The 14977-nt window shown below is 47.8% G+C and overlaps 1 protein-coding gene across 2 annotated transcripts; it reads left to right on the top strand.

Annotated features, from left to right (window-relative positions):
* Positions 1-3450: 3450 nt before the first annotated feature.
* CHMP7 (charged multivesicular body protein 7) lies at positions 3451-13702 on the top strand. Of its 2 annotated transcripts, none has more exons than XM_041424842.1 (10): positions 3451-3818; positions 4690-4864; positions 7014-7199; positions 7902-8035; positions 8405-8453; positions 9647-9766; positions 10190-10288; positions 11486-11546; positions 12198-12362; positions 13351-13702. In XM_041424842.1, exons 1-10 carry the CDS (start codon positions 3529-3531, stop codon positions 13410-13412), a joined length of 1341 nt encoding a protein of 446 aa, XP_041280776.1. In that variant the 5' UTR covers positions 3451-3528; the 3' UTR covers positions 13413-13702. The 2 variants fall into 2 exon arrangements, with proteins under 2 accessions (XP_041280776.1, XP_041280777.1); XM_041424843.1 differs by having other exon boundaries at positions 3453-3818; positions 12201-12362.
* The last annotated feature ends 1275 nt before the right edge of the window (positions 13703-14977 follow it).

Raw genomic sequence — 14977 nt, 5'->3', positions numbered from 1 at the left:
AGTGGGGATTAAAGCTGTGGACAGAGGTCAGGGTGGTCGCCCTCTCCCAGTCCCCAGCCATGCCCAGGAGTGGGACACTGGGCAGACACATCATTCCCTCTCACAGCAAGAATTCCCATCCTGGAAAAATCACCGTGGGTTTCATTTAAGGTGGGTTTTTGGGCAGGCTCTGGCCACGAGTGAGAAAGGGTTGTGTGTTTATCTCCCAGGGCCAGACCTCCAGCCTTTATCATCCCCAGCCTGTTTATCCCTCTGCACCCGGAATTCTCTGGAGCCAGAGACTGCACCCCAGCACAGCACTGGGGGAAAATTGAGCACGTTGAGAACGAGAGGGGACCCTCTGGTTTTTGGGGTCTTAAATCCTCCCCTGGCTTGCACAGTTCTGCTGCAAGTGGAGAATAAAACAAGTGTGAGGGTTGGAGCAGGAGCTTGGCTGAACTCCTGCCCTCTGGCTGTGGAGAGAAGGGAGTGTGGAGTGCGGAATTCCCACAGGGAATGAGCAGTAAATGGGTGACTGGGGAAGCTGAGCCTTATCAGCCCCAAGTTAATGGGTAACCTCCTCCTCTGACATTCAGACCCTCAAAATGTTCCTGTCCGTCTGACTCAGCTTCTGTTTGTTCAACATCCAGCTCTACCAAAGATTGGGCTGTGGGAGGCTCTAATCTCCCCTCCCAGAGCGTCCCTCTCGGGGCTGTGACCCTCAGCACACCCCGGGGAGCTGCTTGGGTACGTGACCATTCATGTTTTATTTTTGAACATCACCAGCCAGTTTTACCTTCAGTTCTGTGCTGCCTCCTGCCTGTTTTGGTGCCTGGGCTCTGGGGCTGTGTGATAATTTTGACCTTCCCCCCCTTCCTCCCCACAAATGAATTATTTGGCTCATAAATTCCAAGTTCCTCTTTGAAACAGGAAAAAAAAAAAAAAAAAAAAAAAAAAGAAAAAAGAAAAAAAAAAGGAAAGAGCTCTGGCAAGCTGTGAGCTTCATGAGACCGGAGCTCAATTCCCCACTGCACCTTCCTTGGGCAAGCCTGGGCAAGCCACTCTAGCCCTCCATGCCTCAGTTTCCCCTCTGCGGTGAGAGGTACTCAGATTTCTGTCCTCACTCCCTTTGCCTGCTTTAGTTTTGGGGTTTGTGGGGTGCTCAGGGCAAGCAGGTGGACTTTTCCCTTTCCCGAGGCAGCTTCCCAGCCTCCGAGCTGGCACCGTCTGGGCTGGGGAGAGGTCAAATGAACCCTTCTCCTTCCCTGCCAGCCCAGTGCCCTAAAAACAAGGGGAAATTATCAATAAATGCAGAGTCTGAGCTCAGATCTCCCCTCTCCCTTTCCCTCCCCTCCTCCCTTCCCTCCCCTCGAACCAGGACTTGAAAGGAGCTGTGGGATGGAGGAGAGAGTGAGGGTTTGGCAAAAATCCAAATCCAAACTCCTTATCCAAACCCTTTATCCAAACTCCCTATCCAAACTCCTCCATATCCAAACTCCCTTTCCAAATTGTGTATCCAAACTCCCTATCCAAACACCTCCCTCTCCAAATTCCCTTTCCAAACTCCACATCCATCTGCCAGCTTGGAAACTGGAGCAGGAACTGGAGCAGAAACCTCTGGCTCAGCAGGTTGAAATAATGGATAAAATCCAGCTTTTTCCTAACCTTGGAAAGTCCCATCCCAATTAAACCTCCATGAGGGGACAGAGCTGCTGCTGCTCCCTCTCCAGGCACAGCTACAAAAGCAAACTAAAAATTTATTTTGGGGGTTAAACACCGAGAGCACATTGAATCTTTTATCCCAAATTTCTCAGAGCACGTGGATTGGCATTCTCCAGCCAAATTTTCATTTACATCTTGTAATGATATCATGCTTTTTTTTCTCCACAGCTGAATTTCCAGGAGGGATTGTGCTGGTTTGGGCTGGGCTGGAGCCCAGGTTTATTTAATTTTGCTCACAGGAGCTGTTTTGGGTCCATGCTGAGTCCAGGGTTATTTACAGCGAGATGTTGTCAGTGTTTCTGAGTGGGGCTACAAAACTTCCAGGCTTTTCCTGCTCCCAGTGGGACAGGAAACAAGACTTTGGTAGGGGACACAGCTGAGGACCAGGGATATTCCTGACATGGGAATGTCCAGCAGTGCAAAACCAGGGAATATATAAAATATAATTATATATAATATAATAATAGATAGAATAATATAATAAATATTATATAATTAATATAGTATATAATATATACAATTACATACAATAATATAATGATAAATATAATAATAAATAAGAAATTTTGGCTTGGAAGGAGCTAAAAATAAATCCTGCCTGTGCTGAGTCATTCCCTGATTTCCATGGATTGGTTTAAAGGCAGCTCTGGGACCTGCTGCCTTCCCTGGGGCTGGCACAGCCAAATTCTGGGCAATTTGTACCAATTTCATTTTTTTTTTTAATATAAATATGTAATGTTACATTGAATTCCATATAAATTGTACATTGCACAAAAATATACACTATATATAGTGATATTATACAATACATAGCATGACATTATTATCTATTATATAATAACATCTTGAATTCGATCCTTTATATATTAAATAACGATAATATAGGATTATGTTATCACATAATACAATTTTGTATCATGACGTGATATAATATCAGATTACATAATATATAATATTGTATTATATAATATAAATAATTATATATAATATAGTATTATAGAATATACTCATACCTGTATAATTTTATACTAATCAATATTTAGTTATGATATTATAGATTGATTAACAAAAATTTATTAGATAGTTTAAGTGAAATGTACATTATATGTTATAATAGATTATTATTATAGAATTATTTTGATTATAATATTTATATTAAATTATACATAATATAAATTATATATAATATATAATACATGATATATTATATAAAATATGTAATATATTCTATAGTCGATATTATATATTATATATGACACATTATATAGTATATATTATATAATATACATTATATATTAATATTATATTAACAGTATATATCATTTACTATTAAGATTACATATAATATAATATATCCAAGATATCGCATATATTTTATTATGTATTATTACATATAGTAATAGTAATTGTAATAATAATAATAATAATAATGAAAGGTTATATGATGAAAGTTAAAAATATGCATTTATTCTCTATACGATATATGTGGGAGATATATATTATATGTAGAAATATGTAGAAATGGCCCGAGCCCCGCCCCCTCACCACTGGCCTTGACACCCATTTATGACACCCATTTATGACACCCATAGATGACGTCACGGTGACGTCACCACCAGCAATCCGGGCGGCGATTGGGGGCGGGGCCGTTGACCCTCTCCGGGCCGTACCACAGCGGGTTCTGAGTGGGGGGGACGGCGCGGCCCACCCCAAGCGATGCGGGGGGGGCGCGGGGGTGGCACCGCGCATGCGCCGTGCGCGTCTCCCCTGAGGCGGGCGGGCGGCCGGGCCGGGCGGAGGCCGCGGCCGAGCCGGGGGCTCGCGTAGATGTGCAGCCCGGGGGAGGCCCCCCCTGGGCCGGCCCCGGCCGGGGACCTGCCCCCGGAGTGGGAGACGGATGACGAGCGCATGGCCTTCCTGTTCTCTGCCTTCAAGCAGAGCCGCGAGGTGAACAGCACGGAGTGGGACAGCAAGATGGCCTTCTGGGTCGGGCTGGTTCTGGCCCGCGGCCGGCGGAGGGGCGCGGTGAGGACGTGCCTGAGGGAGCTGCAGAACGGCTTCGAGCGGCGGGGCAGCGTCCCCTTGGGGCTCGGCACCGTCCTCAGGGAGCTGCTGAGGTAAAGGAGGTCGGGGAGGGCGTGGGGGGTGTCAGGGGATGCGGAGGCGATGGATCCGTGCGTGGCAGCCTGCGGGGGGAATTCTGCACTCTGGGTTCCCACAGAAGCTGTGGCTGCCCCGTGCCTGCAGGTGTCCAAGGCCGGGTCGGACGGGGCTTGGAGCGGCCGGAGGCAGCGGAAGGTGTCCCTGGTGGGATTTAAGGGCCTTCCAACCCAAACCAGTCTGAGATTCTGTGAATTGCGGTTCGTGGTGTGTGTGTGTGGAATTTGGGGGGCCGAGCTGGACAGGGAATCAGAGCTCAGCCAGGGCCTCGCAGGAGGTGTGGGAGGACAGGAATATTCCCACAGGAATGGGGGATGTTCCCTGGGATGTTGTGGTGTCTCAGCTGCTGAGGGCACTGGGGATGTGTTGAGCTGGTCTTTGCAACCAGAGATTTTGTGCTGTGAAATTGGAGCCCGGGACTGGCACCTCGAAGAGGCTCAGAACAGCAGGAGCTCTGTCGGTGACCTGAAAATTAAAACCGGTAGATCTGAGAAGCTGTTGCAATTTAATATAACAAGGGAATTATCCTGAAATGGCTGATTACCCCTAAAACTGACCCTCCCTGTTCATCCCCTCGCTTGATGCCTCATCAGTTTCAAGTAGAAAAGTGGGAGAAACTTGCAAAACGGGGGGAAAAGAGTAAACAAAAGGCAGTTGGGATCCAGAGGAAGCAGGGGAGGAGTGGTAACCTCAGTGTGCTTCCAGCAATGAAATGTCAAACTTGAGCTGGATTTGGTGATAGAAAATGCCACTGGAGTGGAGGATGTGCAGGATGTGCAGGGTTTAGAGTGACTGTGTTCAGTGCCACGTGAATTGTCTTTTCCCTAGACGTGGGAAGCTCCAGAGGGAGTCAGACTTCATGGCCAGTGTAGACAGCAGCTGGATCTCATGGGGCGTGGGAGTTTTCATCCTGAAGCCCCTCAAGTGGACCCTCTCCAGCGTGCTGGGGGACAGCAAAATTCCCGAGGAAGAGGAGGTTCTGATTTACGTGGAGCTGCTGCAGGTGAGTGTTGTGGAGAGCTTTCCTGAGATTGTGCATCTCCAGGAAAACCAGGAGTCATTTCCAGTGCTGGGAAGGAGGGGTCAGGGCTGAGCAGATCTTCCTTGGTGCTCCTGAGGTGTTCAAAAGCCTGGAGAGAGATGGGTGCAGTGGCTTGAGCATGGGAGGTGATTTAGATGTTCCTTGAAAATGATGGAGCTGCTCCAGGGGCTGGAAGCAGGCTGGGAGAGCTGGGGGTGCTCACCTGGAGCAGAGAAACTCCAAGGAGAGCTCAGAGCCCCTGGCAGGGCCTGAAGGGTTTCCAGGAGAGCTGGAGAGGGATTTGGACAAGGGATGGAGGGACAGGACACAGGGAATGGTTCCCACTGCCAGAGGGCAGGGATGGATGGCAGATTGGGAAGCAATTCCTGCCTGGGAGGGTGGGGAGGGGTGGGATGGAATTCCCAGAGGAGCTGGGGCTGCCCCTGGATCCCTGGCAGTGCCCAGGCCAGGCTGGAGCCCCTGGGACAGTGGGAGGTGTCCCTGCCATGGCAGGGGTGGCACTGGGTGGGGTTTCTGGTCCTTCCATCCCAAACCGTTCCGTGGTTCTGACAATGACTTCTCACTGACTCCAGGGAAAGGGAGGGACACAATTCCTTGCTTGTCCAGGGAGGCCAGAACTGTGCTGGGAGCCAGCTGTGAATCCCAGGCTGGAGCTCATTCCTGTGCAGGACATGAGGAGCTGAGGCCAAGCTCCATGTGCTGCAGGGATGAGCAGGGGGTGGAACAGTCACAGCCTGGCCAGCCAGTGTCCCACCAGCCCAGATTCCCTGGGCATTGTTCCAGCTGCCTTCCCAAGGGATTGGATCCTGTCCCAGCCCCTCTTCTCTCTGTTACTCTGTGGCTGCAGAATGAGCTCCAGGCCTTGCTGGCTGGGTTACTGTGTCCAGCAGAAACGTAGGAAATCTTTAAAGGCAGGAATTTTTATTTGGTTCAGAGCTGGGGAGGGATTTCCAGGAAGTGCAGGGGAAGCCAGTTGATTGCCTGTGTGGCTCCTGTGCTGTTCCACAGCTTTTCAGGGAATGTCAGTAACAGAGTTTTGGTTTTTGTGGATGACTGTTTTGGGAGTTCCCTGTGGCTCATTCTGAAATTGTCTCCAGAATAAAGCAGGAAGTGTCCAAGTTGGGAGGAAGGAGGTGTGGGAGGATTTAGGAAGAGCAGGAATGCTGTGTGGGCTGACAGCATCCCTGTGATGCCTTGGAGTGCCCACCTAGAAGAGAGGCTAGACAGAGTTAGAAAATAACGTGGGTATTTATTAATAAAAAACCCCAATACATTTATTAATAATAAAATAATAACTAAAGATAAATAAGAAGACATTAATAAATATTTATTAATAATAAATAATACTAAAGGCCTTCAGTAGATGCACCCTGGGCAGTCAGAAGCCTCCAAGGTGCACAGTGCTCACGAGTTTTTCAGACAGGTCTGTCACATTCACATTTCCTGAAAAATCCCTTCACCCAGGATTTTTCTCCTGGGAAGCTGAGAAGCCTCTGAGAAAAAGGAAAACAATTTTATCTCATTTGCTTCTCCTGTGTTTTGCTCCTGTGGAATGTGGTTGGAGATTGTTTACCCACAGGTGATTGTTTCATTGGTTTCATGTGAATTGTTTTCACTCTTTGGCCAAGCTGTGTCAGACTCTGGAGAGAGTCACCAGTTTCATTATTATCTTTTAAACTTCTGTCTGTATCCTTTCTGTATTCTTTAGTATAGTTTAGCATAGTATTTTTTAATATAATATAGATCATAAAATACTAAATTAGCCTTCTGAGAACATGGAGTCAGATTCCTCATTCCCTCCAATGTCAGGACAATACAGGTATGAGTTTGGTCCATTTACACATCAGGGGTTAATTGTCCACTTACAGCTTCAGGTCATGAAGTCATTTACCCCCAGTTTGTTCCCCCCATTCCCTTTTTTTGATGTTTTTTGGGGCCTGAGGCAGTAGAGTGTCCTTGGATCTCAGGCCTGGAGGGATTGTTCTGTGTGTCCAAAACGTGAAGACAGTAACTGACACTCTCTCTGGAGCTCAGAGTTGTGCTCTGAGGCAGTACAGGGTCTGGCAAATAGCCAAGGAGAAGTCCTAAGGCAGCACTGGATCCCTTGCAGGAGAAGGCAGAGGAAGTTTACCGCCTGTACCAGAGCTCTGCCCTCTCTTCCCACCCCGTGGTCGCGCTCTCCGAGCTCCGCTCCCTCTGTGCCGGCCTCTGCCCCGATGAAAGGACCTTCTACTTGCTGCTGCTCCAGCTGCAGAAGGAGAAGAGGGTCACCATCCTGGAACAGAATGGAGAGAAGGTACAGGGTCCAGGTGACTGCTTTTGGGTGGTATCATCCCTGTCTTGCCTTCCATCTGCCTGGAGAGAGATGGATTTTAGCCCTTTTGCTGGCTGAAATGGGTGTTCTCTGTGTGGAAAGGTAAATTGCACGTGCTCCAGTGTTGTTACCTGGTTGTAGGTGACAAGAAATCCTAAGTCTGGCATGGCAGGTTCTTTAAACATTTATAGTAATTCAGATTTCATTGAAGAGTTAAAAACATGGCAGACCCTGCAGGTTGACTATTCCCAGCTACACAAACTCCACATCTCTCGAACCAGCGTGGAATTCCACGTTTTTGAAAAGCTTTTTAAGTTTGTCACTTCCTACAGAGGTGCGGGCACTCAGCTTTGAGATTCCATTTTCCCTCTAATGTTCTGAACTCCTTGGGAGCCTGACATTCCCTTCCACTTCCAGAATCCAGGGACAGCTTTAAATCTTCCAGGTGTTCCATTAAGGCTTTTTGTTTCCACACTGCTGGTCCCGATCCTAGTCTAACATTAAATCCTGTGGTGGCTGGGACATCCTCCTGACTCCAAGGCCTAAACTGGGAGTGCAAAAACTTCTTTTCCTTCCTTCCAAGTGAAACTATTCCTAATTGAGATACTGGGAAGTGACTCCAGTCTGTGATTCCTAATTGAGATTTCTGGGCAGTGACTCCAGCCTGTGCTGCTCTGATTTCAGATTGTGAAGTTTGCCCGAGGCCTCCACGCCAAGGTGTCCCCAATGAATGATGTGGACATTGGAGTTTATCAGCTGATGCAGAGTGAGCAGCTGCTGTCACAGAAGGTGGAGTCCCTTTCCCAGGAAGCAGAGAAGTAATTTGGGGAAGGGTGGTGGGAACAACATCTGTGGGATGTAGAACTCTGGGACACAATTAACTGCTTTCTCCTGTTGTTCTTTCCTGTTCACAAACAAAACTTTCACAGCCGTGTGCTGGGACAGCTTTTCCAGCCTTTGTTCCCTGTTCCCTATAAAAACAAGGTGCAGGGAATGTTTGCAAGGCTGTGGGGAATGTTTGCAAGGATTTGGAATGCAGTCAAGGACTTGTGGGAACCAGCAGTGGTTTGAGGGTGGTTGTATCCAAAATGCAGTGTTGTGGTCCCCTCAGAGAGAGCGGGAGGGAGGTTGTGGGTTGTGAAAAAAGGAAGAAATTTCCTTTCCTTTCTCCTTTTTCCATCTTGTAGGTGTAAAGAGGACGCCAGGAGTGCTTGCAGAGCTGGGAAGAAGCAGCTGGTGAGTGGAATTCCCAGGGAAATGTCCTGGAGCTGCTCCAGAGCTGCAGATCATGCCCAGGGTTAAACCTGGGGGCTTCCTCCCAGGGGTGTGTTGGAGTGGTGGCTCTGAAGCCAAAGCTCTCCTGAAGTGAAGGATTTATTTTTCCAGAGTGAGGTGATGAAGGGAGTTGGAAATAAACTCTTCAACCCACTTGTTCTGTGTGTGCCTTAGGGATTCCTGGTTGATTTGGGATTTTTTTATGACTCTTCCAATCCCAGAATATCCCGAGTTGGAAGGGACCCACTCAGAATCATCAAAATCCAACTCCTGGCTCTTTTTTTTTTTTTTTTATGTTTAAACAAATTTGTCAGTTAAATTTTTTTCTGGATGTGATTATTTCTGAGCAAATTTAGCACAAACACAAACACACATTTCACAGCCTTTCTCTGCTTTTCTCTACTTCTTGTGTGCTGCAACAGGCTACAAATACCTGCTTTTAATCAGCATGAAATTCCACAAGGATTCCTTTTTTTGAAGAAAACTTCAACACCCAGGAATGGGAATAGCTGCAGGTGCCAGCTGCAATACTTCAGATGGCATATTTTAGATGTTAAAGCTGAAATGTTTAGATGCTTTGTGTTTAGCTGGAATATTTGAGGCCTGCCTTTTGCAGCTTTCCCAAAACCCTCTGATTTTAAAGTATTCCCACACCGTGGTGCCAGCAGGAATTACTGGCCTCACCAAAGTGGGAATAAGTCCAGGGGAGGGGAGAGTGCCCAGATTTGTGTGTGAAGGTGAGCTGAGGTCTGTGTCTGTGGGCTGAGGGCTCTGTGTGTGAGCTCAGGGCTCTGTGTGTGTGTGTTTGTGAGGCTGAGGGCTCTGTGTGTGTTTGTGATCTGAGCTCTCTGTGTGTGTGTGAGCTGAGCTCTGTGTGTGTGTGAGCTGAGCTGTGTGCTGTTGTGAAGCTGAACTCTGTGTGTGTGTGAGATGAGCTCTCTGTGTGTGTGTTTGTGAAGCTGAGCTCTCTGTGTGCTCTGAGCTCTGTGTGTGTGCTCTGAGCTCTGTCTGTGTTTGTGTCCATTTCCCTGAGCTCTCTCTGTGTTTGTGTCCATTTCCCTGAGCTCTGTCTGTGTTTGTGTCCATTTCCCTGAGCTCTGTCTGTGTTTGTGTCCATTTCCCTGAGCTCTCTCTGTGTTTGTGTCCCTGGGCAGGCCCTGAGGTGCCTCAAGTCCAAGCGGAGGACGGAGCGGCGCATCGAGGAGCTGCACTCCAAGCTGGATGCGGTGCAGGGAATCCTGGATCGGATCTACGCCTCCCAGACCGACCAGATGGTACCGAGGGCTCCTCCCCGGGCTCCTCCCCCAGCTCCTTCCCCTCATCCCTTCACCTGGGGTGGGATTTACCCTGGGAATGTCCCTGTGCACCAAGCTCCCTCCACGTCCTGCTGTTTCTCCAGGGATGCTGCTTGGGAAGCAGCTTGGAGAGAGGAGATCCCTCTGTTTTCATCAGCATTGTGCATGTTTGTCTTTTGTTTTTAATTTCAAGGTATTAATGCCTACCAGCCTGGAGTCCATCAGCATTGTGCATATTTGTATTTTATTTTTAATTTCCAAATGTTTAATGCCTACCAGCCTGGAGTCCATCAGCATTGTGCATCTCCATCTCTTTTATTTTGAATTTCCAGATATTAATATGTACCAGCCCGGAGTCCATCAGCATTGTGCATCTCCATCTCTTTTATTTTGAATTTCCAGGTGTTCAATGCCTACCAGGCTGGAGTGGGAGCTCTGAAGCTTTCCATGAAGGATGTGACTGTGGAGAGGGCAGAGAACCTGGTGGATCAGATCCAAGAGGTACTGGAACAGCCAGGGGGGTGGGGATATTCCCAAGAAACCTGCCCAGATATTAATTAATTATTAATTCTTTGGTTGCTTTTAATTATTTAGTGTTTTCCCTTTATGGCACTACAGCAAACTGACTTAATTTTGAGCTAAAACATCAGCAAGAAGATTTCTGTGTCTTGGTTTTGCTGCAATGTATTTTAATTTATTTTAAATTTGCATTTTGTGGGGGTTTTTTGATCAGCAATAATGAGGAAGCACCCAGCTTTCCTAGAAAGTCTTTAGGTATATTAAAAATACAAATCAAACCTCTGGAAGCTGGAGCTGTGTGCATAAAACAGCCTGACATGTTATTTTATTTTGCTTTGTTGTATTATTTTATTTTATTCTGATTTTTTCTGTTTTATTCTATTTTATTCTATTTTTATTTTGTTCTATTGTATTTTATTCTATGCTATTCTATTGTATTCTATAGTATTTTATTCTATTATGTTCTATTCTATTTTTATTCTATTATATTATATTCTATTGTATTTTAATTCTAGTTTTATTTTATTTTATGTTTATTCTATTTTGTTGTATTTATATTCTATTCTATTTTATTTCATTTTATTCTATGTTATTGCTTAATTTTTATAGGTTGGATTTGATTATCTCAGAGGTCTTTTCCAACCTAGTCAGTTCTGCAGTTCTGTAATGTGCATTTCAGTGAGGGAAAGGAGTTAATTCTGCAGGAACTGAAGTGAGCAGAGCAGCCTGGCAGTCTAAGCTGCTGTGACAAACAGACAAGGATTAATTTTTTAGCACCATCAGCTCAAACTGAGCCTTCAGCTCGAGCTGAGGGGCTGCAAAATGTCCTGGCTGGGATGTGGCTTGGTCTTCAGCTTCCTGCTTCTGGAGCCCAAGCTGCAGTTTCAACTCAAGATTTCTGTGCAAAAGCTCCAGTCAGAGCAATATCTTTACTCCCACTGTGAAATTCTGCTTTGGGTTTGATCCTCAGTGTGCCATCCTTGCTCTTGTTATTTATTATTATGAAATAATCTTCATGTTCCTTGTGACAACCAAGGTGGAAATGCCTTTTGCACTAATTCCTGCTGCCTTCAGGCCAGTTTCTGATTTTGTTTGTTAGTTCTGCTTTTGATAAATCAGCTACAGTAGGGCACAAAGTCAATTTCTAATCTTTATCTCATTGTGTTTCTTTTACCTCAGCTTTGTGACACTCAAGATGAAGTGGCCCAGACTCTGGCTGGAGTGGGGATCAATGGTCTGGGTATGTCCTGGGCATTCTATCCTTTGCTCCCTCCCATCCCTGCTCCCTCCTCCTTTCCTTTGCTCCCTCCCATCCCTGCTCCCTCCTCCTTTCCCTTGCTCCCTCCCATCCCTGCTCCCTCCTTTCCCTTACTCCCTCCTCCTTTCCCTTGCTCCCTCCCATCCCTGCTCCCTCCCCACATTCAGCAGCTTCCTGGGGGAATAAACTCTTCTCCAAATCCCAGAGTTGGTGCCTTGAAGGGAATGGGAGCAGGGAGCTCTCCCCTGTGACAGTTTATTCATCTCCAAATCCTCGTGGTCCCTGTTTGGGGCTGGATTTCAGTTCAAAGCTGGGTAATGTCGGTTTAAATCTATTTTTAGGGTGGCTGCTGCTTTGTTTTGCTGAAGTGATGAGCTTTTTCCTCTGGCCTGGTTGCTGCTGCAGCTTGTTTGCCTCTGCTGAAAGGTGCCAGAGCTTCTTGGCCTCAGTGCCAAGAAAAAAAATTCTCCTCCCTCAGATCAGGACTGAATTTTCAGTCCTTTAAAAGAAGTACAGGAAATTCCTTGTGAGTAACAATGGATGGAAGGAATAACAGCTTAGTTTTGGATCTCAGTCTGTGCCGTGAGGATGCCACTGAATTCTCCTTGGAGCTGAAATATTTTCTTTTCTCAGCAGAGATGGACTCTGAGGAGCTGGAGAAGGAGCTGGACAGTCTCCTGCAGGACTCCAGCAAGGATTCCCTGGATCTGCCTCCCGTTCCCCAGAAGGTGCTGAGTGCCCCCATCTCTGATGCCGAGCTGGAGGCTGAGCTGGAGCAGCTCTCTGTGTCTGCTGGAGGTAGGAATGGCAGCAGGGCCTGGGAGGGGCTGCTCGGGGAGCTGGGACAGCCCTGAGCAGAACAGGGGTCAGCAGGGTCCTGGGAGAGCTGGGAATTGTGCCTGGACCTGGCTCAGCAGAGCTAAACCCAGTCCTGGGAGAGCTGGGAATTGAGCCTGGATCCTGGCTCAGCAGAGTTAAACCCAGTCCTGGGAGAGCTGGGAATTGTGCCTGGATCCTGGCTCAGCAGAGCTAAACCCAGTCCTGGGAGAGCTGGGAATTGAGCCTGGATCCTGGCTCAGCAGAGTTAAACCCAGTCCTGGGAGAGCTGGGAATTGTGCCTGGATCCTTTGCCATGGGTGGAGGGAAAGCTGAGGCTCTGTGAGGGAGCTGCTGCTTGGACTAATTGATTTTTTAAATTTAACTGAATTGTACAAGGCCAGGCAGTGTCAGAAGGGATAAACCTTCTGGATTTTTTTAAAGAGGATTTGTCCAGCACTCAGCATCTTCCCTGGAATGCTCTTTATGTGGGACAGGCCTGCTTAAAGTGGGCTTTATTTACTGATAAGGAAATAAATAATAAGAATTATAAAGAAATAATACTTTATGATTCATTCATGATCTTTTTGGGTCCCTTCCAACTCGGGATATCCTGTGATTTAGTAAGAGTGAATGACCAGAGTTCACGGGCTCGAACTGAGCTTTCCCTACGCCTGTCTTGGACAGTTTCAGTTTTCCTTTTGGGAATCTGTTCATGAACAATTCCACAGGATTTGCCATGTAGTTTTCCTTCTGTTTGGGCAGATTATAACCCCAATTTCCAAGGCATTCCCTAGAAATTTCCAGGGCCTGTTCCACATGGAACATGTGATTCCAGGGGGGTGGAAGGTGTGCTCCCCAGGGGATGGAGCAGAGCAGGGAAGCAGCTGGGCACTCTGGAATTGTATTGGGTGGTTGTGGACGTGTGTGATGAGTTCTGATCTCTTCTCTGTTGCAATTCCCTTCACAGATCTGGCACAAAAGACTCCCTCTGCTTCTGAACCCAAAACAGCTCTGGGACTGAATCTCTGAAGAGCCAACAGAATCCTGTTGCTGCAGTTTGGGAAGTGTCTCAATGTTCCTTAACTGATGACCAGAACTTCCAAGGAGAGGGGACACCCCCTGTGCTCCTGGATCTGTCTTTGCTCAGCAGCAGGAGCTCCTGCCATGACAATCCACTCTGGACCTGGCCCCAGCTGGTGTTTGTCATCTCTGTGCCAACATCTGGTCTCGATCTGACTCGTGACCCCCAGTCACTGCCACATCCAGTCTTCCCTCCTGGGAACACAACTGCAGCCAAGATAAACTCTTCTGTGTCCATACCAGTGATCAGTTTTGGGTTTGATTTTGATTTCTCTTCCTTTGCTGTGGCTGATGTTGAGAATCTGAGTAGCAGCAGCGTTGCAGTGGCTCAACATTTGGCTGTTTGTGTGGTTGTTTAGAACACTTGGCACATCAGTCCTGCCCTTGCAGCAGCTTAAACACCTGGTGCTTGTTGTGTCCCTCCCTCTGGATCCTGCACTGACAGCCAGGCACTGGAATTGCTCAGTCTGAGGAGATTTTGGTGCTGCTCAGGGAGGGCAGCGATGGCAAGCACAAGACAAAAGAATCCCTCTCTCTGTAACGACATTAAGGCCTTAAAAGGGAGACCTGCAAAAGATTGCCCCAGAGGAGTTTCAGGCTCTTGTGGCCAAGGCTGGGCATTGCCATCCAGCCTCTTTGTGCTGGCACTTGAAATTGGAGCTGGTGGCTATTTTTGTATCACCCCTGTAAGCAGAACTCCTTGGGAGCTGCAGGGTGATGGCTCTGAGCTGCCACGGAGGGATTTGGGGTGGGAAATAAAGGGATCCCTTGGGAGAGCACAGCTCCATGGAACAGCCTTGGCTTTGCCTTCAGCCCTGGCACTGCACTCCCCCAGGATTGTGTGTTCCCAGAAAGCCCCAGACCAGCCCCTGTGGGTGTTTTTGATGCACAAAACCCTGAGCACCACAGCTGCAGCTGCTGCAGGGCTGCCTCTCCCCCCGCAGATGAGCCCAGCCCTCATCTTTTGCAGGTCACTTTTTACCCCTCGCGTGCACACGGAAGCGTGGGAAGCCCAAATCCCTGAAAAACAGAGCTCCAGCAGGGGAATGTGCCCTTCCCTGGGATTCCTGAGCGTGGCAGGGGAGTGCCTGGCTGCCTGTGGATGGATCACCAGCCCTGTGCCCCTCTTCTGCCTGGGAATGTGTTCCAGTACCACTGGGAATGTATTCCCACACCACTGGGAATGTGTTCTCACACCACTGGGGATGCATTCCTCCACACTGGGAATGTGTCCCAGTACCAGTGGGAATGTGCTCCCACAGCATTGGGAATGTTTTCCAGCAGCACTGGGAATGTATTCCCACAGCACTGGGAATTTATTCCAGCATCACTGGGAATGTGTTTCAGTACCACTGGGAATGTTTTCTCACAGCACTGGGAATGTATCCCAGCACTTCCACGCTGCCTCTCCAAACCCCATTCCTCAGTGGCAGCTTGGGATAATGGGAATGAGGCCGGAGTTTCCCCTCCTGGTGATCATTTCTTGCCCACTCAGTCCCAGCCCAGGGCCAGGG

This window comes from Onychostruthus taczanowskii, unplaced genomic scaffold, assembly GCF_017590055.1.
Source record: "Onychostruthus taczanowskii isolate IOZ18803 unplaced genomic scaffold, ASM1759005v1 scaffold84, whole genome shotgun sequence".
Classification (NCBI taxonomy): Eukaryota; Metazoa; Chordata; class Aves; order Passeriformes; family Passeridae; genus Onychostruthus; species Onychostruthus taczanowskii.
Note: the sequence above shows the minus strand (reverse complement) of the source record. Positions and strands in the feature narration are given on the sequence as shown.

What these genes read in the sequence shown, in the direction of transcription:
- CHMP7 (XM_041424842.1), top strand. Translation starts at nt 3,529, where the DNA reads ATGTGCAGCCCGGGGGAGGCCCCCCCTGGGCCGGCCCCGGCCGGGGAC. An exon ending in GTCCTCAGGGAGCTGCTGAG is followed by an intron (nt 3,819 to 4,689) that starts GTAAAGGAGGTC and finishes TCTTTTCCCTAG; the next exon opens with ACGTGGGAAGCTCCAGAGGG. An exon ending in GAGCTGGGAAGAAGCAGCTG is followed by an intron (nt 8,454 to 9,646) that starts GTGAGTGGAATT and finishes GTCCCTGGGCAG; the next exon opens with GCCCTGAGGTGCCTCAAGTC.